Source organism: Melozone crissalis, unplaced genomic scaffold (genome assembly GCF_028551555.1).
Source record: "Melozone crissalis strain CALT ecotype California unplaced genomic scaffold, PUWL_Pcris_2 ptg000023l_1, whole genome shotgun sequence".
Classification (NCBI taxonomy): domain Eukaryota; kingdom Metazoa; phylum Chordata; class Aves; order Passeriformes; family Passerellidae; genus Melozone; species Melozone crissalis.
The window spans coordinates 22,693,073-22,715,835 of record NW_026535801.1 but is presented as its reverse complement, the minus strand read 5'-3'; the positions used below and the strand labels follow the sequence as shown (position 1 = coordinate 22,715,835).

Sequence of the window (22,763 nt, the reverse complement as noted above, 5' to 3'; positions counted from 1 at the left end):
TTACATTTTGAGACCTGGCATACATTTGCTCATGTCTTCAGACTTCTTGCGGGCTGAAGGACCCAACAATTTTTTGAAACCCTTGTTAGCTACTGGGACTTAAAAGTAAACACCAGATATTGAGAGATATGCAATGAATATGCGAGACCTGCCATTGCTGAAAGGCAGCAGTGCTCCAGGGCTCCTTTACAAATTTGAGAGGAATGTAGCACTAAGAATTAGAACTGAAATAATAACATAACGACACACAAACTCACAAAAAATTTCTGCAGAGGGATGAATTTTACACTGATTCACCCCTTGATGGTTCATTTAATCTGAACTCAAGGGCAGTAATACTATTAATACTAGCAATGATCTCATTCAAAATTTGATGATTGCTAGAATTAGTAGTTCCACTGGATTTTAAAGAAACCATTCATAATTTGTCTCTTTGGGAAACAACTTTTTAAAAAATGTATAAGGGAAATATAATTTTTTAAAATTTTGCTCCATTTCCACTACTGAATACTAAGACAACTTAGTAATATCTTCCTTTCCAGGAAAGATCTCATTTTCTCATGGAATTGCTAGCTACGTTCTTTTACCAGTGTGCTTTTCTTCATTGTGTTAACTCCAGCCTTATTTACAAAATGGGAATGGTGCAGTCGAAAAGTGCTTTAGAATGAAAAAGCATCTGAAGCACAATACTGATTCAGAATAGTGGAAAAATCCCGTAATTAGAGCACATTTAATGAGAAAAAAAATCAGACCAGGAGGGCAAACTTGTGGGGTTTTTTGTCAAAAATATTTTGAGGGTGTTTTTTTTGTATTATTTTTGCACATTTTACATTTTCTGTAGCCATTATCTCTCCCCAATAATACAAATAATTAATCTAGTATCATCACTCCTCACATCTTATAACAGTTAAGGCTTTGTTCCAGCTGGAAATCTATGCACTGGTTACATGATTTATTATCATTTCAGAGGTACATTGAATGTAGACAATTTTTGGATCTTTTCCCTTCCAGGTTAGGAGCTAAGATTTTTCCCTTTCTCATGTGTTATCTTGGTGTGGATGAAGCCACAGACAATAGCACACACAGCATCCCACAGGGAACTGCAATGCATTTCATGTCATTGAGCTAGCCACAGTTAAGGAAGCACATGCTGCTAGTGAAAGCTACATTATAAACTATTCCATGCACTTTGCTGCAATTTCTGAAAATTCAAAACTTTTACAGCCTCATTAAGGAAGCTTCTTGTCTAACATAGATATCTTTAACTCAATTTTGATGTCAGCTCCTGAACAACAGCAAAGTACCACCACAGCAACTTAACTTTAGGTTGTGCTGTCATTGGATTTAATGTTCATACCACATTTTTTAAGACACTGTGAATGCCAATGAATCTTGCAATGAATGTTGGAGATGCTATGAAGAGACACATCACTTTCACTATATAAGAAAAAAGAAAAGCTTTAGTGAGTACCTGTGTAAGATCAAGAAAAATGTTTAAAGTACTTTAATACAGTTGTTCTTTAAAAGAAAAATAACCACAATGATTCCTAGTACAAATACAGCTATTTGTTCACAAGATGTCAGACCTTATATCTCCTTTCCAAATACTTTATACACTATGGGTACCTGATGGTCTATTAGCTTACACTTCTTCAGGTGCATTTGCTGACCACTTTAGGACTTCAGGCAGTGGAGATAAAGTACTAAAAGCAAAATACACATCCTGGGATTTTTCCCTTTGTTCCTACTTATGGTTCCCTTTAGAAATATAGGAGTTATCAGGGAAAACTGCTACTTTTGAAATAAATTCTAGTGGTCCAGTGAATTGAACCTCCTTGAGGTGTGTTTTTCTCTGTGTTGCCAGGAGAGGTTCATCAGGACAATCTGTATCTGTCAGCAGTTCTTCAAAAACCTTTTAGCAAGCCTGCAATAGTACTGCCATAGAGATGTAGATAAGTGACACTGATTACAGAAAGAAAATTCTACCAAGCTTACTTCCAATTGCTGGTGAAGAATACACACAGGATTAATGTGCTTGCTTCACTGGAAAAAAGGAGTTGTATTTTATTTATTATGAATCTCAGACATTTGGGACTTTAATCTTCCAGGACAGTTATTTTCCTTGGGTTATAGAAATGGTTTTGCAACCAGTTACATGTTTTCAATTTTGCAGTCTTCTTTCCTAAGCATTAAAGCAAGCTCCATGAAGTTAACACAAATTAATAATATCTAACTGGCTGACACTGCTGCAGGTCTATAATTGTGTGTTACCTTCCAACTCTATATTGTCTAAATGATTTCTTGTTCCTTTTGGCAATTCCACACGCTGCTAAATGATTACTTCTAGAGAAATACTTATTACAATATTGTACAGAAAAATTAAATTTTTATTCAGATGTAGACGATATTTTGCTGAAAGACATTTAATGTTAGTTTAGAACCTTCTTACTGACAGCTGCTCAGCAGGACAAAATCTCTTCATTTGATCAGAGTCTTCAGGCAGTCTCATGAAAGCTGTTACTGAGAAAGAAATTAGGGTTCTCTCTTTCACCTTCAGTAATGGGTTTATCTAAATGCAAAGAGTCTTTCTTTTAATGTTTTTAATCTACATATATATAGAGGGAGGTTAAAACTAGAGGTCCCCTTTAATCCAAACTATTCTATGATTTATGAAGGGTATGGTTATATTAATACAAAAACTGACAAAGGATAAATACAAAACAAAACCATGAAGTTTTACAAAATTAAGTTGTTGCATAAAATTGAAAAATAGCAGAAAAGTTAAAAGACTGTTAGTAAAACAGCTGCTTCAGGGTGCAGTTCAGTATGATTTGCTGACTTATTTTTTGGTACCACCATATCTATTTAGCTGTAATAAACTTCACATTATAGCACCATGTCACATGATGGGGGGAAATTTATTTTACCCTTTCCTTTGCTCCACTCTTCATATTTGCCTGTCTGCACCTCAGGGAAGCTGAGACCCTTGTGCCCAGCCAGTCTGTCAGTATCCCATTAGGGAGACCCTTCACTGAGCAGTCCTGCTGGACTGGAGGGGGCTCAATTGACCTATTCAGGGACACACCTACACCACAGGGGAAACCCTTCAGCAGGTCTTTCCACTTTATGATCCCTTAGTGAATGCTCCTCTTTGTATGAAACTCTTCATTCTGTAGGTTCTCCAATCTTTGCTTCCTACTGAACAACCTTTGTACTTATGTACTGTAGTCCTTTTCCCTGGGGACCCAGAGATGCATTAATCAGGTATAGAAGATGGTAAAAGCCATATAAGATATTATTTCCTAAAAAGAGTTAACTTTGAAGTCTTTTCACCCATCCACTGTGCCCACCTACCAATACCAAAATGCCAGGTTCTGAGGCCACAGGGCTTAGTTTACTCACACAGTACTGAATATTCTGTTCATGACCATGCTCATGCCTCTCTGCGTTGCAGTTCATAATCAAGTGTAGGGTGCAGCCTTATTCCCAAGTCTTGTGGGACAACTTAAAAGATGAATTAGATGTATATTATGAAGATTTCCAAATACCAAAACACACACAAAACTGATTTTCTCATTTTTATCTCATGGACCAGATTTCTTTTCAGTTGGATCACAGCTGACCACATATTCATTTTCTCCCAATTACAAAGGCATAAAAATTCCTCATTTTGTTCTTGATACTCATTTCACTGAAGCTTAATTTAGGTTAATATACTATCATGTGTAACTGGTTTTATATCCTTGAATGTACTGTTCTGTTTGGAAAAACAAACCAAACAACAGCAGCAGCATTCTGCCTGTGGATTTGTCCAATGTCTAGTCTCTATCCTTTTCTATTTTATACATAAAATTGAGCCAGATAGCTCAGTTTTGCTGCCATAAAGACAGATTGCATCTAAGTAGGCTTGGAGAAGACAAAAATGTTAATCCTGACCTGAACTGAGAGTATTTGTAAATAACCACACAAATAGACAGGATTTGGGATGTTATTTAGGTGCCATACTGCAATGCTTAACTTGTAATTCCAATGGACTTCTGAGAAAAGCTGGCTTAAGAAGGTCCTGCCTTTCCTTTGAAGCACTGTAAATGCTTATGAAATTCCGCTATAAACTATGTCATGAAAGGATCCAGGTCAAGAGCAACTCTCCAGAAGAAAACTGTTTTCCCAAGTTAGTATGCTTACATCAGTATAGTAAACATTTCAACAATACAGTTGGGAGAGCTGTCCTTTGCCACATTAGGGCAAGACCACATGGTCATGGGTGGTTAAACAGTCTTAGCAGCAGAGCCCTCCATATCCACACTTTTAGCCCCAGAGCATGGGCTTGTCCATTTTTCCACCTTGTAAAAGAAGCTCTTGGCTTGGTATTTCATAATTTTCAAAAGTTGGCTGCTTACATGAGAACAGGGGGAAAAAAGCCATTTTATTCAGAAATTTCCAGCTTCTATCATCAAATCACCTTTTTAGTAAAGATGTCTTGAGGATATCACCAGAAAAGAATTTTGGAATTGTCATTAGGTCAATCCAGTGTATCTCAATGTGGACCTTAAAACAAAAATGGCATGGGCTGCTCTTCATGCAGATCCCAAGCATGAGCATTTTGCGTGTGACTGGAGTATGTCATATGGAGTAAAAAGCCAATGGGGGTTTTAAGCTAAACTCTAGAACAAAGATTATCAGAAAGATTTCCATATTACCTAAGCAAAATGGTTTCTTCTATGGGCATAAGATTGAAAATTAAGCATGTCTTGCTGACTCCTACTCATCTGTGAAATATCAAGAGTCAGCAATTTATAATTTGAAAAGAAAAATCTTGCCACTGCAGTGCACAGAAAAGATGAGATTCAGAGGATGAAACAGTTGTGTAGAGAATGACCTTGACGTTTGTAATCCCACTTTCTTTTGCTACAGAAATGAAAGGTCTAGGTCTTATATAAATGAAAGTAGAGCAGAGACCGGAATTTCTTTAAGTTTTGCCACTGCTTCCTGCCACTGCAGTCAAAACTGCTGTGTATTCTGAGCACATACTCTGGCAAACAAAGGCTTAGGTTTGCAGAAGTTTCAGCAATTCATAGGTACAAGTTAAGTGAATTGACTTGCTCGCATTAAAAATTCCAGCTCTGGACAAATATGAAAAATTGTGTTCTTTGAGAAATTAGGTAACGCCTATTTCACATTAGTCACTCAAACTGGTCTGTGCTTTGAGGATATATTATTGTGCCATAGTACCATGCTGTAAAATGGAAATAATACTAAATACTCATTCCACAAGAATATTATGAAATGTAGACACTAACATTTGTAGTTTTTATGGAGCCCATCAGTCTTATGAGAAAATCAACAGTGTCCAATTCAGAGAAAGATTTGAATGCTGCAGTGAGTCAGAGGGCCACAAACTGAATGAAGCTCCTTTTTAAATTACATATTTGCAAAATGTCTGTTAAATCAGGACTGTCCATCTTCTGACATGAATGAGGCAGGCAAAGAGAGTTGGTGAAGAATAGCATGCTCTCATACAATTGAAGTCTGCATCATAACACAACACATTTCAGCCCAAATACTTTAAAAGTTTGGCTAAGCTCCTAGCAACTGAATGAAAACTGTTACAATGAGAAGTTCTGGGAACTGCAAATATAGCCTTGTTCCCCATCTTAGATCTAACACACATTTATTACAAAAATCCTCATAAAACTAATGAAACACTTTGCAAACTAACAAGAGCAATTTCAAAGAGCATTCCAATGGTGGAAGATGAAATTTTTCAAAAGGCTTTATGTTTAAGAATTTTGAAACAGAAATTCTCTTTTGAATATGAGCTACTTAGTTATTTTCTATGCAAGACAAAAGTTAGGAATGAAAAAAAAATTATATTGACAAGATCTGTTCATGATTTGAGTCTAGTATAATCTCTCAGATTATGACCCCAAAGTCAGTGTGGTTTGATTAATATTTAAGTGCATGTGCTATAGCTACATTTAGTTACAATCCCTATTCCTATCTATTATCCAACAGATTGCTACTATTTGGCATTCAAACAGCTTCCAAAAAATAGGAAGTGAAAAACCCACTAAAAATAACAATTAGTGACACAGCACTCTGTTAACAAAACAAGCCTACAGTAAATACTATTTCTCATAAAGACACACACACACAAACTTAGTCATCAAAGTACTGAAGTATTAAAGCACAAGCAGGCCCTAAACTGAGTTTGGTTTTGTGTTTTCTCTTTGTTTAGATTATGGTCTCACGTTTCAGTTCGGCAGATGAAAAGTTTGTGTGGTAGGAGATATTAGGAGACCCTAATATCACAGATAAATCTGAAGAATTAGAAGCTTCAAATCTGTGTTTCTGAGGGTAAACCTGAGCACTGCATCCATACCAAAGCTATACAGTATACTGTACACTGCCAGGCTTTGCAATACTCTGTGTCATTGCCCCCACTGGTAATACTGAAGAATGCCATGAATTCAATCAAAAGCAGCCACAGTGACATCTGCAATTAGAAAGTGATTATGCAGTTGAGCTATTCTTGCCTCCAAGTAAACAGAATTTTGCCTAACATCTGAAAAAGGAATTAAGAAAGGACAAAAACACAAGAAGCGATCTAGGACCCCTAAATATCTGATTGTTACCACTTGAGGGCATGTTGACTTACCTCACCACTGACAGAGAACTTTTTCATTGTCTTTTTCTACGTACTCTCATTTGATAAAAATTGTTTTTAATATTGACACATTTACATTTTAAAACTACCCAGAGACACATCTTTATTTATATATATTGCTAAATTAGAATAAAATTCAAGCTGAAATGTATCAGCTATTTTTGCTGACACCCAAAGTACATACTCCTTCCCCTGTTTCTCTGTAACTCTTTAATTAGATTTATAAATCCTGTCACTTTTATTGGTGTGACAGACCACACTGTCACCATAATTTGTTATTCTTAAAAATCTCACACTACTCACAAGATATTTGTCTTAGGCTTACAGATCCTTCAATCTATTTTGGTTGTAAATTAAAAGTGAACCTTTTAGATGTTGCAGGGCTTTTCTAAGGCCAAAATACCAAAAGTTAGAAAAAATCTGAATGATTGAGCACCATTAACAGGGATTGCCAGAACAATTTACAACAATAACCTGAAGAAAGAGTTAAATTACTTATACAGAGATTTCATCAAAGTCGCTGCTCAGCTTCCTGTTTTTTTAATAGATGACATATCTAGTTAAGATGATCTTAAGTCAAGAATTAGACAAATCATAGAATGACAGAGAGGAGAAATAGGATTACTACTAGTAAGGGAGCTAAGCGAGCAAAATACAGAGCAAGACTGCACTGCAAGTGGGAGCTCAAGAGTAGGAGCAGGAATCAGGGGCTAAAGATCAGGGATGATATCCAAGGCACAGGGACAGGTACAGTAACATGCAGTGTGAGTAAAACAAAAGCAACCTGCTGAGTGTCCCAGGGCAATGAGTGCAATTTGCTCTGATGGACAGGCAGCTATCAGTCAGTCTGACACCAGTCTTCAATCCTGGGAGACCAGTTCCATGCAGGCCACCTCTGCAGTTTAGTATTTAAAAAAGAATGCATGCATCTCCATTTGAATTTTATAAACATAGGACAATTTCCATGTACAACATGAGCACTTCAAATATCTTAGATACTGCTACGTAGTAAGAGGCCTGATTAGGTTATTGAGAGCTTTTGACAGTGATCCCAGCCCATCATTGTTTTCTGGGTTTTTAGTATTTTCTTCATTTCAGAGACAGATTTTAGTCAGATTTAGAACTTTCTCCATATATACAGACATATTGCTTGAAAGAAGCAGTACTGTGTATGTGTGAAAGCAAATATGTGGCTGTTTATTTTATATACCATAGCAGAGAAATTGTCTGCAATGTGTGTGAACCCATCAGCACAGAGGTAGAAGAAGTATTACCCTTCATCTGCAGCTGAAATTCTGTCAATTGACAGAAAAGGGGCAGAGTGACATGGAAAATGCAGACAGGCAGTACATATAAAGAGACAGATAGCAAGTATACCAGAAAAAAAGGATATGAAATACATTTGATACAAGTGAAAGATGTAAGCTTATTGCTTTTTATATATAGACCTGCAGAGAAGTGTACAGTGCTTTGCCATACAAAAATTAAATTGATGCAGATAGCTCAAGGAGTAGGCATGTGGAATCAGAATTGACATGAAAAGAGAAGTAGAATGAGTTAAATTATTGTGGAATAGGACCCACTTTATCCTCTGGTCATCACAATAAAAAATGCAATTAAATATTCTGAAGAAATAGCCAGCGTCTTGGTAATGAGACTTAAAGTGTCATTATACAATGTAAGGTGCTCAGACAGGAATTAGTGATAAGCAGGTAAGTCTTGGGGGGGAAAAAGGTGGGTTTTTTTTCCTTTACTAATCAGACTAGAAAATACATAATAGTAAAAACCACACAGGGACATATCTGAGAAGGTCTTAATCACTAAGCAAAAACTATTTCCTGGAAGGATGCCATCTCAAGGACCAGTCTTTTCTATAAAAACTACAGAAAAGATAGAACACAAACAGAACTTCTTATGAAGAAACACCAGTTAATTTCTGCTCCCAAAGTACACCCTAAAGACAGCAGAATCCAGAAACATTATCTCAGACTACATCTTTCACATTTGTACACAATTGTTCTGTGTGATGCAAAAATATTTTATTTACTTCATTAATACTTGAATTTTATGAAGGAATTGAATCTTATAAGGATTCAAAGATTCAAAAGCAGTTGAAAGGACTGATTGAGAGTCAAATCTAGAATAATGCTCAGCTAGCATAGTACTTCACATTCAGACCCCAAAATTATGATTGCCCAACATGCAAGTGCTCTTTGGGTTGCCACCATCTATGAACTTTGTAGAAAGGAAGTAAGTTGTGTGAAGACAGAAGTAAGAAAACAAATATGTTAATTTTCTGTGAAGTTAATTATAGCAAAATTACTGTTTATTTTGGGTTTTTGAAAAATTATCACAAGGCTTGAATAAGCATAATGGATACATGTATTGTACCTATAAATTCTCATTCATACAGGATAAACCACTGTAGCAATGCTTTGAAGTTAACGAGCCTTCCCAGTTCATTACAGATAAAAATACTGAGTTCCACCTTCAGTATAAAATTAATAACTGTTAGCGGCATAAACAAGCTTTGAATTTAATTTGTGGTACCACAGAAGCAGCAACAGCAATTTCTTTTCATACATTTGAGGTATATAAAGACAAGCAGCAAACACCAACCCTTCAAAAACTCCCCAAAATGTTTTAAATTCTTTTCTAATTTTTTTTAAATGTAAACTTAAGACAGTAACACATAGCAAAGATTGTTTTTACTTCCAGCACTGTGAAGCAGTAATGGTTTATTATTTTGCCCTTGATAGGATGAGCATTATTTACAACTCTAAACAATCCTGATTTTTGAAAGTCTGACTGTATTTCACAAAGCAGCAAAATGATATTTCAGACAGGATGCGCAAGAGAATAAATACTTTCAGAAAACAGAAAACTTGACAGTATTTCTAATGGGAACACTTTCACCTAACAGAAATAATAAAATATATTTTCCCAATGGACAAGGAGTTACTTTCTAGCTGGTTTTCTTCTTAAAGAACCACAAAAAACCCCAAAACTTTAAGATCATCAAGTCTAACCATCAATCTATCACTGCCAAGTCCACCACTAAACCTTGTCCCTAAGTGCCTCATCTACATATTTTACATATGTCCATGGATGGTGACTCAACCACTTAAGTGGACAGACTGTTTCACTGCTTGATAACCCTTTCAGTGAAGAATTTTTTCTTCATATCCAATCCAAACCTCCCCAGCACAACTTGAGATAATTTCCTCTTTTAATCATCATCAATTAAATGCAAATTGATGTTCTTCATCACACACCTTCTTCATAACTAAAAAAGTGTCAAACACTTCTCATTTGCTGCTGTCATTTAACATAAAAATTTATGAGGCATCTGAGAATAGCTTACTAGATCACATTTACACGGATAACTCGCTCTGCACAGGCTAAGTAGGACTGAATTAATGAACGTACTGTTGCTTCACATACCAAAAGCATGGCTAAAGGGATAATCTGCAAATGCAGAAGCAGGGACTGGGAGGCACACTGGCTGCAGTCATTGAAGTCCACTGCAACCGCAAGAAGTTAATCTTGCTCAGGTCAGGGCACTTGATCCGTGTTACTGGGAGTGACTCAGGACACAAGCAATTAGACAGCCTGCGTCCACACTTCAGGTTTTCTTTCTTCTCTGCCCCAGTTTCATTCCCAGACATGCTGTGATTGTGAAAGGCAGAATGTGACACCATAAGAGACTTACATCTTCTCTGCACAAACACAGTCTGGGTGGTAGCAACACAGCAAAAGCTTCCCCTAGGGCATACACTAGGATTATCAACAAGGGAGGACTACTTCTGGATTAAAGCTTTGGCCCACTGTCAGCTACAGCAAAACTCCCACTGAAGTCAGCAGAGCCAGGATTTCATGTCTGTTGCAGCAGTTTTGACTCCCTGCCTGTTCTGCCTTGGGACTTCCAGCCAGCACAAAAAGGGTCTTAGCAGTGCCAGAAGCTTTTGCATTATGAGCTGTAGGCAGAAGCCCTGAAACCGTTCACATAAACAACCAAATACTCATCAGCCATTTAAGAAATTTAAGACACTGCCAAGCTCCAGGGGATTCAAACCTGCATACACAAGTATGTTTCACATTAGCACACCATGCTGAAATACTCTTGTCCTGTTAAAGTGCTGTTTTTTTCTTTTTATGAAAGTGTTATGGCAGAAGATTCATGTTGTGACTGAACACAGAGCAAGAAGCAAGCTAAATTATATACTCAATACAAATCTCATGCAATAATGATGAAAGGACTGTAAAATGACTGCAACAAAAGCTGACACTTCATGAAGTAAAGTCTCCTCTAAATTCAGTATGTGTAGGCAATATAGGGAAAATGGAAATGCATTAAGAAAAGATGAAAAAGTAGATCAGACTGGCCAAAAGTCTTAATGACACTGTAAAATATTATGATAAGTCTCTGTTTAAAATATACTTAGCCTTTGTCACTGCATATAAAACAGACAGAAACCTAGCAAGATGTCAGAAACATAACTGTAAGTCAAGCTGGCATGGAATTGCAGTACTCAACAAACTCAAAGAACCAGTTATAAGTCCCTGACCTATGACAAATTTTTGCTGACTTCAGCACTAAGCAAAAATAACTCAAATAATTGTGGGCTGCAGGCCTAGACCTTGGTCATTATTTTATCTAAACACAGAAGGGCCTCAGTTTAGTGAGGACGGCATGAATTTTGTAATGAACACCTATTTTTAAAGCAGTCAAATTCTGCTGCTACTATTCAGTGAAGAAGCAACCACTTCATCTCAGGCAGCATACAGATACCCTACTTACAATATGTAACAGTCATTACAAAAGAAATGGATATTTATAGTTGTATATATTAGACTTGCACTGTCATGTAAAGACAGACACATACACTATATACTCTATTAGATTAGTTTAGATTAATTTAAGATGTTGGGTTTTTTCCTAACTCTGAGCCCATATTTTAATAGAAGTTTTTAAAAAAGGCTTAAAGCTTAGAATGGGATATATTTAGAATTCCATTCAGCTTTGCAAAAAAAATATTTGCTCAAAAAAGCTGCAATTCAAGACCTTCTAGGAATAAAATTTCTCATGAAATACTTAACATTTCCAAATAGAAATACCATCAGAAAAAAACAATAATTGAGATTCAACTCTAGGTTTACAGAAACAGCTACAGAAAGTCAAAGCAACAAAACATTTCATTTTAAAAGCTTTAGCTGCTGTTTTTTAGTTCTTCATCAACAGTCTATCAGCCCTTGGCTTTAAGAATAGCAATTATGATAGTGGTCATAACTGGTTTATGCTTGCTTAAAAAGATTACTGCTGAAGTTTACTGAACTGCTCTGGCTTGAGTAAATGCATGGCAAAACCCAAGCATTGGAACAGCAATGATGCCACTCCCATTTTTCCTTTTGGATGGAGGCAAGGGAATAAAGTCACACTAATATCAGTAAAAGATAACTAGCACAAAGAAAGTTTTACATTAGGCATCATCCTTTGCAGTGATAAATTCTTTAGTGAGATGAATGTTTGGAGGAAAAAAAAAGGCTAGGGAAAATGAATATATGTATAATGTATAACTATATATACATATACACATTTTATACATAGGAATATATGTATAAAATGTATAACTAAATATCTCATCAGAATGAATGTACATTAAACATGATCATCATTCTGATGAGATATTTAGTTATACAGCCCTCTTCCCTCTCCTATTGCTAAGTAGGAGGACATATCATGATAGCCATTCGACAGAACATTCATCATCAGAAAATTAGGTTCCTTACAAAGCTTTTTTTCTTAACACTTTCTTATTTGTGTCTGTAGCCAGTATTTTCTATTTATAGGAAATTTTATATATATAATTTTTTAAAGCATCCAAGGAATAATAACATGAGTTATTTTGCTAATATAGTTGTCTAAAGGCAGAAAAAAGTCAGATATATTCTCAGATATTCAGAACTGGATCATTAAAAGTTCTCATTCACAGGTGTTCCTTTACTAATCATATACAGACAACAAGGTGCTTTGATTCCTGTTTCTATCATTCTAAGTTATTAACATTTGACTGTTAGAGCTAAATATTAAAAAATATTTCTTCAGACTCTCCATCCTATTTCTTCTTCAGTGTTCTAGAAATCTTCCTGGATGCTGCCCCAACATTCCCTCCCTTCACACAAAAAGCTTAACATTCTATGTTTTCTGATTAGTTACTGAAATTTTTTCATGCAACTATTTAGTGAGAATTATTTGTTAAAAAGTGAAGGATTGCAGAATCAGAGTTTGGAACAAAAGAAGTCAGGTGTTACCTTCAGAAAACCTCTCGACCTTTTTCAACTTGAATTTTGTTTCCTGGGTGTTCCTTTGGTTTTATGCTATGCTATATATAATAATCAGTGTTCTGTCTTCAGTTTACATTACTTTGTACCTTCATTTACACTTTTCTTCATCACATTCCTGTTTGCCTAAGTTTATTTTTCATTGCATGGACCTAACCACCTCCTCTCAGCTTGCCCCTACATTCACTCAAGCCCACACCAAGTGATCTAAATTAGCTTTAGCCATGGCTTAAAAATTTTAAAACTTGCCTGAAGCCCTTATACCTCCATCTTTCCCCTCCAACATGAACAATCAGCATCAGGAGAAAAAGTGCTTGCCTGTGGCTTTTTTTTCCAAATATTTTAGAATAAGTAACTAAGAATAGTAAGTGAGAATCCCAAAATTACAACAGAAATAGTGCTAGCACCAACAAATACATTGAACTTTAAGTTTCATTTTTACTTAACAGTGAAATAACAAAGCAGAACCAGACTAGAGTATTTTATTTGAAAGTTCTCATTATCTCAAAGTGATACCTACACCTTAAATATAAAATTCTAATTTCACATACAGAATTGAATCTGCTGTTTGGTTAAGTTACTAACTAGTCCCTTAGACTAATTCACACATATTGTATGCACATAATGTTGAGAATACATTTTTGTCAACTGTTGGATCACCTGATGAAGCTCTACTTAACTACAAATGATCGAATACCTGACAAAAATACAGGAAGAAACAAATATGGGAATTGTGCTGGACACTGGACTCTTGACAGATGTTCCAAAACCAGTGAATACTGGGCATTTATTCCCATTTGTGTCCCACAGCTGTTTCACAGCTGTTTCACCTTGTACTATCTTAACAAGCTAAAGTGTATGGACTCTCCCTGAGCAGAAGTGTAAACAAACCCACAGGGATGGGAGCTCCAAGAAACATTTAAACCAGCACTCCATCCTTCATAGTGGGTAGAATTCTAAAAAGACCAAGCACTTGAGTTTTGACCACTTAAGAGAGCTTTCCTCTGCTGCAACTTAGATTAGTCTGAGTCCTTGGGTAACAGCCTTCGGCACATAATAGCTGAGGTCTGCCAGGAGGTCTTTGAAAGAGCCCTCTTCTCTGCATTACATACACATTCTTACAGTCTGTATGTCAGGGCAAGAAGCCCAGATTTTGTCATCAGCAAGAGCACTGTGCAAGATTGCTGTCTTTTCTAAAAGCATTCCCTCCAGGGAATTCAAAATGATCAGGCAGTTTCAGAAATGGCAATCTCAGCCTGGGCTGAATACAAATCAAACACATAAATGAAATTGCACATCACTTACACTTACTGATGAGAGTATTGACAGCAGCATGGCCTTTTTCCTTTCCCAGGGGTCTTTGAGTCTAATTTTATACACCAAAATAATTACACTGCTCTTCCATACTGGCATCAAGATGCTCCTGACCCAACATTGCCAGATTTCAGTGGGCTGAAGGTTACCTATTAGGGCAGACTCATTAGTGGCCATTATGTTTAATAGGAATTTAACAGTCACTACTTTGTGTGTTGTGAGGATGTTTGTTTTCAAAATAATTACAGCAATAAATTGTAAATACAAATCTGAGTTTAATTCATAAAGCAATTTTATACTTTTAGAATGAATAAGTTTAATCCCTTTCCATCTTTAAACTACAAAAATCAAATAATTTCTCACTCTTTTGACTCTGGTCAAGATTTTAAACTCTTTTGAATGCATAGCTTAAAAACGCTCTGTAGTTTACAGTTTATGTCATACCTGCTTAAAAGAAATATTTCACACTTATTTCAAATTCAGACTGCAAAGTGAGTGATTGGTGGGGAAGCAGAAGCAGCTCGATTACTATGGAGAGGCAGAATTTTGTAAGAAGCGTCACTGCAAAAAAAACTAATGCCAACTGCATTTATGATTCTCAACTCAAAAAATATTTAATAAAATCTAGTATATTTGAATCTGCATAAATAGAGCTATTCTGAAAATGGATTGATATTGCTAATGTTTCTTAATTGAATGAAACCAACCACTGATTTCTCTTCCACTTCAATTATGAAATGAAGGTAAATCATCTTGCATCCTTTTCATCCCATCACACCCCTTCTGAACTATTTGCCCAATGCATAGGCTACATCCCAATCCAACAGAAATGTGCTTAACAGTGTGAGAAGATGATGCATTTCAAACAGGGTTGTTGATGGCTGAAGACTGTAGTCCAGACTCAGAATGGGAAACTGCTAGCACTAAAATGCTCACCTTGAATGAGACAATATTGGGAAGGTACTCTACAAACAGCTAACAAAGGTTAAAAACTTCAAGGTTTACCACATTAGGCTCTAAATTGCATTAAATAGATTAAGGACCATGGCCTAGCCAATCTTTTTACATATGACCAGAAAATACTGTATTTCAGTTATGTTGCATTACAAAAAGTAGTGATTCTAACCCCTACTATTTTTTCAATTAGAAAATGAAGCAGTAAATTTTTTTCCAAATTTGAAAATAGTTTGAATTTTTAAATTCAAACTACTCAGGAAAATCTAAAAGGAACTGTGACAAAAATGTCACAGAAAACCAATTCCAAGTTACAGACCTTTTCATACTTCTGCCTCTGTTACACCAAAATATAGTGGCAACTTCATGCAGTGCCTCTAGGCATAAAATTCCCTGATATAAATTCAACAAGATAGAGAGCAATTACACATTCTGACCTGAATTTCTTCATTTCCCACATATTTCTAATACAAGGGTGATTTCTATTTGCATTTTACAATTTTCCGAGTCCACTAATTGCGATGCATTCTAAAATAAATGCAAATTGTCTGGACAGCCACCATCTAGTTTCTAATGGACAGGTGCACATATAAAAATTCAAGAGGATCAGCAACAAGCTAGCAGTAACCAGCAGGGTGAGGGCAGAGAGAAATGAGGACTCTCAGCTGAACTTCCTGTTTAACCACAGGGATAATCAAATTGGGTCAAGGTCAAGTATGTGACAGAGCAGCTGTGCCACAGCAAATAAGGGCTGCTGGTGTATTGATATATACAGTAATAGCGTTTTGATTTCCTCAACCACCTTTTCATGTCTTGCAATGCAAAGCTGCTGCAGGAGCAACAAAGTGGCCTCCTGCACTCTTGGCCTTGCTTCTGGGCTCTGTAGGTTCAGGTGCCTGCTGGAAGCCTTGTGGCAGAGCAGTCCATTAGCACTCACTGCAGCACTCGAGTAGCCCACCTCTTGTCCACAAGGAAAACATTAAAGCTGTCCAACATAGTAACTAATAACCAACTAATCCTCCCCACCACGGTATGAGAGATATTTAAATCTCCCTGGCAGAGTGAAATGACTGGACTGATGGTGACATTCTTATCCACAGAAACTTGTTCTCAGATGTAGCTCACTTAGGATCCAAATTAACTACTACAAATAGATGCTTTCAACATATAGTGATTCTGGGACCTGTAGTGCTTTGGCTTAATAATTAATGCTTTTCCTTCTTCAGTAAATGAAAATAAATTGATTTATGGCAGTAAATGCACAGGTACTGAAAATGGCAGCTGTAGTTTTTTTGATACCCATCTGTTCTCCTCTTACTCCATCTGTTTCCTTCACTCATTGCACTGGAATTCAGCTTCACAAAATGCAGTCCAAACTCTTTCATGTAGCACAGTGTAAGTTACCTAGTAACCCAGCTAAAAGACATTTTCAAAATAATCACTCTCCTTGTACTCTGTAGAAGGCAGCAGACATGGATTTTGGGGGTAATATACATCTGAATGGTTTTTTTCAACAAAATATACAACTGTCAGGAAATTTCCTCTGATTTCAGATGGTACACTTGGAAATAATACCATAAAGGCTCATTATTTTAACCAACTATTGATGACATGCTGGGGATTTTCACCAATTCCACTTGATACTGCTTTTAAAATGGTAAGTACCTACATAATTTTATGATTTATAGACTGCCTCGATTTTATAGATATTACAACAGTAAAAATGCACACTAATATATAATGTAATTTGATTGTATAGCTTTTATTAAACTGTGTTGACTGACTTTTTTTATTCTTCAACAGTTCTTTGGCCTGTTAATGATTAAAGATTTGGATTTCACTCTTTACACTAAATGTAAGTGCTTAGCAGGAAAAGAAAACCTAAGAAAGCACTCCCTACTTACAACCCAAAATGGAACATAAAATATAAAGGCTGAAATGAATTTAATGAAGTTCTGCATAGCACAAATACAAAAGCTACTATTAAAACCGATTTCTTCTACAGGAAACTATAAGCAAAGGCTATTCCATTATTATCCCATCTTTAAGGCAGTGTGTTACACTAGATCAGTCAAAGATCAAGAAGGGAGGTTGCTGCTACTCTATGAAAGGGCTCACACTTTAATTATAAGTCCCTCTGTTCATGGTATCCTTCATTTCCACACTAACATGGCACCTTGAATACCTACATGCCTTAAGTACTTTGGTTTATGCATTTACCACTTCACTATTGGCATCACATTAAAAGGGAATAGTTACATTTGATGTGTACTACAAAGCTCTTTTAACTGATAGTGAATTTATACAGAATAGAATACTCAATACTAGCATACAGAATACAGTGCACAGGAAGACACATTTAAACACATAACACTGTGATCTAGGTGGTAGTAACTGTATTTCTAATTTCTTTTTTAATGCCATACATTATTTTACTAAAAAATAGCAAAGCTGCCTGAAAGATTTTTTTTTTTTTTTGAGTCAAAAGCAATAAACTACATAACCTCTTGAGATACAGAAGTGGTTATATTATCAGGAAACTTGAAAATGTGTGCTAAGAATTTAGGTTGGAAATGTTTTTCTAAGTTGAAAAATAGAAACAAATTATAGTAATAGCACTTTGTAGAAATTTCATATTGCAGATCCATTATCATGATGTAGGTGACTGAAAAATGAGGATTGTAATTCTTTTAATCTTTATGTGTATTTAAATACATAAAAGTCAATTCTTCCTTTCTGTGGCAGAGTTTGAAATACTTACAAATGAAAGCAAAGACCTAAACTGCTGCTACTAACCATACAGAAAAAAAAATTAAGTCTGCATACCTCCTGTGGTCTTTAAAAAGCATTAATAATTAAGCATTTGCATAAAGATAAAGCAAGAAAACACATGCAAAAACATTTATCTTTTAGACATCTGCATGCTACTTATCTCAATCTCTTCCATAAATAGAAACTCATTATGGAGAGACTGAAACCAAGACAATGCCCTAGAAAGAGGCAACCTTTTTTAAATATACCCAAAATGGTGTGACTAAATCTGTATCATACAAATTCATACTTAACACATAGATCTTTTTGGTCTAATCTTCCTCCTTTTACAAGCAACAGTAAAAGTTCTACTAATTCCATTAAAAGCAGAATGAGCCTTGATGTATTCTTTCTCTAGTAAAATTACCTGCCTTGCAGAGCACGAATATTAACTGTGAATGGTAGAATTGTAAAGGCTCTAGTGAAAAAAAGCATTCAGTCCTCTAAATTAATGCCTGAGCTCTGACTTTTAAGTGAAGACAGAGATCAGCAAGTCAGCTGCTGCTCATATTGCTTTCTTATTCATAATTGAAAAACCAGAGGCTTAGGGGAGTACTTGGCAACCTAATCCATTCCTTCCCAGGAATTTCATATAAGGTTTCTTTTAATATAATTTTATTCTTCTGATTTCTTCTCCTGCTATAAATATAATTTTAGAAGCAAGTTTGATCCAAGGCTAAATTTCAAACCCCAAAACTGACACAATATAGGGGTCAGCAGTGAGGTTGAAATTGCAAATATGCTGAATCAATCCTGCCAAGGTGGTGTTAAAGCTCCTCAGTTTCACAGTGTACCTCAGCTCCTCTATTTGGACAGTAATGTTCCCCGGAGTCACTGCAGAAGTGCATAACAAGCTGTTTCTCAGAGCAAATAGCAACTCTTTATATATCAGCAAAAGAAGGCTGGATAAGGACAAAATTATAAGACCCTTCAGCCACTCAGAGCTGGCAAGAACCCTTAGAAGGGCTGCAACAGACCTGAGTCAGAAAAAATATTTTCTTTGCAAGCTGGGAGGAAGAGGTGGTTGGATGGACCCAAGGAAGTCAGCCAAGTTAAAATCTGCATACTGGATTTCACAAAATTAAGCACAACCACAGCCTTTATTTTTAGACACCTGTGCTGAAGGAAGGGAGATTAAGATGCTTGAAATTATTAATCTTCACAAGCAGGGTCACTCAGAAATCTGATCTGTATTATTGCAGACACTTGTAAACACTGATTCACCAGGATACAGCACTGAGCTATAATTCACACTTAGTGCTGCACAGCAACCCAGCAGCCAAAAACCGTGTCCCATTAGAACAATGTACAAAGTGACAATTTGCTGTGCTGCTTTACAAAAATCATAATGGGAAGAAATACCTTCAGGATTGTCCTAAAATACCATCTGTCCACAGAAAAAGGCAAAATACATTCATTTATATACAACATTTTGCCAGCCAGCAGCAGCAAGCATTATCCCTTCCCCCTATCCTTTACCTTTAAAGAGACTACTCTAAACCACTTCAGTTTGGCATATACATTTTCTGCGACAAAAATAAACCAAAGCAACTGAATATGTAACAATGTGCAAAAAAGCAGAGCCTAGGGTGGAATAAATAACCCAGTGCACATGTCCTGTTTGCCATATACTGCTACCCTGAAGTGCAGAATATTTGCATAAATATAGGGAACCCTGAATGGGAGCAAGAGGCATTTGCAGCCTAGATCAGTCCTAGTGTGTGCCTTCAGAGACAAATTTCACACCAGCTGGTCTTTAACCTAAATAGCATTTACATGAGTTTCAAACAAATCACTCATTCTTAGTCCTAACTTCCTGATTCAGTGCAACAGCACTATCACATCAGTCTACCTTAAAGCAAGGGCAAAATGAATTATGTAGCTAAGTCTAAGTGGATGGGCATGGTAAAGGAGGAATGCAGATGATCATTTAAAGCTAAAGCTTTAAAATTAGATCATTAGATCACAGAAAATTCATTTAAATAGTTACAGCAGCAATTATTTAATTTCAAATTACTCAACACTATGAGACCACAACCCGAAAATTTATTCTATGACTTTTGATTTGTAGACAGCTGCTAAACTACCAGATTTCAGCTTTCCTTGGTTAACTGATCAGAATGTGCTTTTCATTCATTCTTGGTTTTAAAGTTTATTGCTAATGCAGAAAATCTGCATAATTTCAAAAACTGAGACTCAAAGACATGGAACTTGATCTTAAAATAGCAGGGCTTGTAGCAGTTTTTGGTATTTTTTTAGTATTTAATTAACTAAAAACTACACTTCAGAATTATAGTTCACTGACAAATCACTTCATTACAGAGCAATTGTCTGTGGTGTTTCATGTTCTTCCAGAAGGCTGGTTTCAAAAACATACAAACCTTGGAGGGGGGCGTAGCAAGAAGGAAATAAACTGAAATAACCTTAGCTTACATTACAAAAAGGACAATTCCGTGTTCAAGTTCAAACTAAATGGCATCTTGGAGGTGAGAACAGAACAGTAATCACATCAAGCAACCTGTGTGAATGATGACTTGGAGAACCTGGCAAAGAAAAAGAGGAGAATCCTCAAGGCAAGAGATGCAACAAACCAGCTACTTGCATGGATTCAAAGAAAAAATGGGAAATGTTGACAATGTATTTACATAGCCTTTTGAAAGATAGGAAAATAAATTGGAAAGGTTAAATAGGATTTATTAGTCATCAGAGGGATAAGTCTTTTTCTCCCTTTTCAACTTCTGCACCATCACATTCAACATTATCAGTAGGTCACTCTGTACATTCTCAAAGTTATAAACAGCAGTCCAGATGCCACAAGCATGGCAAAAGAGATGGCAGCCTTGGCTGTGCCTGGTCTTCATGCTACTGAGTAATCTATTGTAATCAAGGTATTAAAGAATAAACCCATTACAGTTTCACAATGGCAACTTGAGGAGATACACTAAAATTGCAGTTATGTATGTATGGGGAGGGTTAGTCCTCTGCAGAGGGCCATAAGTCTGGCATGGAATTGCTCTTCAGCTTGGTAGGCAAACAACATGCACTGATCTCCAGCTCACAAAAATGGGGATACCTCCACTGCAGAGCAAAGAGGTGACATTTCACTTCACTCAAGTGTCAGAACTAGAAAGAAACTATATTTCCTTGATTTATTCAAGTTCAGAGGATACTGATATCCATACTTGCAAAACAACCACTGAAAGCTCTTATATAGTAAGGAGTACTGTAGAAATGTCCAAGACAGAACCATAGATAGGCCCAGTTCTCAGCAGAGTCAAGGCTGCATATTCATCCATGATAACCACTGGTGGCACACTGAAATACACCACACTAATGGCCAGCCTGTTCCTTTCCTTGCTGTGCCAAAGCACTCATAGGTAACACACAACTGCTTGGCAGCTTTTGATCTCTTCTGGTCAGGCCAGTACTGCAACCTACTTTGGATTAACTCTTTGTCTGTTGGCTTTGTCCCTTCCTTTCAGACACTGTTCAGGTTTTGGCTGGGACACAGCCAGTTTTCTTCACAGCAGTCTGTGTTTTGAATTTGTGGCCAGAGCAGTGTTGACAACATAAGGCCATCTCTGTTCATACATTATAATTTCATTGCATATATATGGATGACTTTGACAATCAATTTAAAAAAAAAAAAAGCTTAAAACAAGAGGTATACTCAATCCTTTTAGTGAATAATAGGGTAAGTATACACACCACTCACAAGTGGATTTCCAAAGGTTCCACATTTAGAACAAATTTAGGAAACAGATGAGATGAAATTTTTAAAAAATTTAAAAAACAACCCTAGCAATACATCAAACAGTGATTACTCCTTTCTATTCATTTACATACAGCATTTTGCCAGCCAGCAGCAGTCATTACGCATTGCCCCTTTCCCCTACCCTTCACCTTAGAAGGGACTATTCTATATCCCTATCTATTAATGTAAAAACCAATCAACAGTACTTTTATGTCTTTGCTAGAATTACTGCTGCTCAAAAGTGGCACTTCTAGGACAGATTTTATTGTTTTGGCCACTAACATAAGTTCCTGTCCTGCTGAATCTTTTATTTCTTCTTCCCATGTTGTAAAAAGTACCCTGATATCTCTGTAAAGGATACATCACAGCATAACTGCATCCTCTGCATTAAAGACAGGATAGTGAAATGTAGGATCAGCATTTCTCTGACAGTGCCTGCACATCATCTGGTTGCCAAGGTACAAAATACATTCAAATTTCTGAGGTTTTCATAAATGAAAACATCTTTTGGGGAAAACGTCTAAACAAACATTGTGGATGAGACATTTTCTTTGTTTACAGAACAGACACTACATCATGAGGATCAAACTTACCCACTTCATCTCTCACCAGTAATCTAAAAAACTCTGCATGTTTAGTAGTTCCCTGAGGATTTGCTTTCCTTATCTCTTCAATCTTGGCAAAAGGACCATAAAATGTGCCAGGTAAAGGCAGCTTTCACAGTTACTAACCCAGACCACCTTATTTGGAAACAAATCAAAAGCACAAGTTCATTCCACAGAAGCTGTAAAACAGTTTCCCTACAAAATTATTTTGGCCCAAGTAAAGTGACACTAAAGAAAGATAAGAATTCAACTATGCATCAGCTCAGATATAAACCAGCTGACATTCCTTACAGGTGTATTGTGTATCCATCACACC

The 22,763-nt window shown here is 36.3% G+C and overlaps 1 protein-coding gene across 4 annotated transcripts in view; it reads left to right on the top strand.

Annotated features, from left to right (window-relative positions):
- Nucleotides 1-22,763, top strand: part of B3GALT1 (beta-1,3-galactosyltransferase 1) — a 171,096-nt gene that overhangs the window by 106,745 nt on the left and 41,588 nt on the right. For 2 of the 4 annotated variants that reach the window (XM_054278282.1, XM_054278284.1), the window contains exons 1-2: nucleotides 16,835-16,934; nucleotides 17,081-17,132. The exons of 1 other annotated variant lie outside the window; for it this stretch is intronic. Coding sequence is in view for 1 of the 3 variants with exons in the window: in XM_054278284.1 (XP_054134259.1) it covers nucleotides 16,884-16,934; nucleotides 17,081-17,132 (103 nt within the window). In the remaining 2 variants the exon portion in view is untranslated. Of the gene's footprint in view, nucleotides 1-16,834; nucleotides 16,935-17,080; nucleotides 17,133-22,763 lie in introns of those variants that run through there. One more of the 4 variants, XM_054278281.1, reaches the window with a different exon arrangement.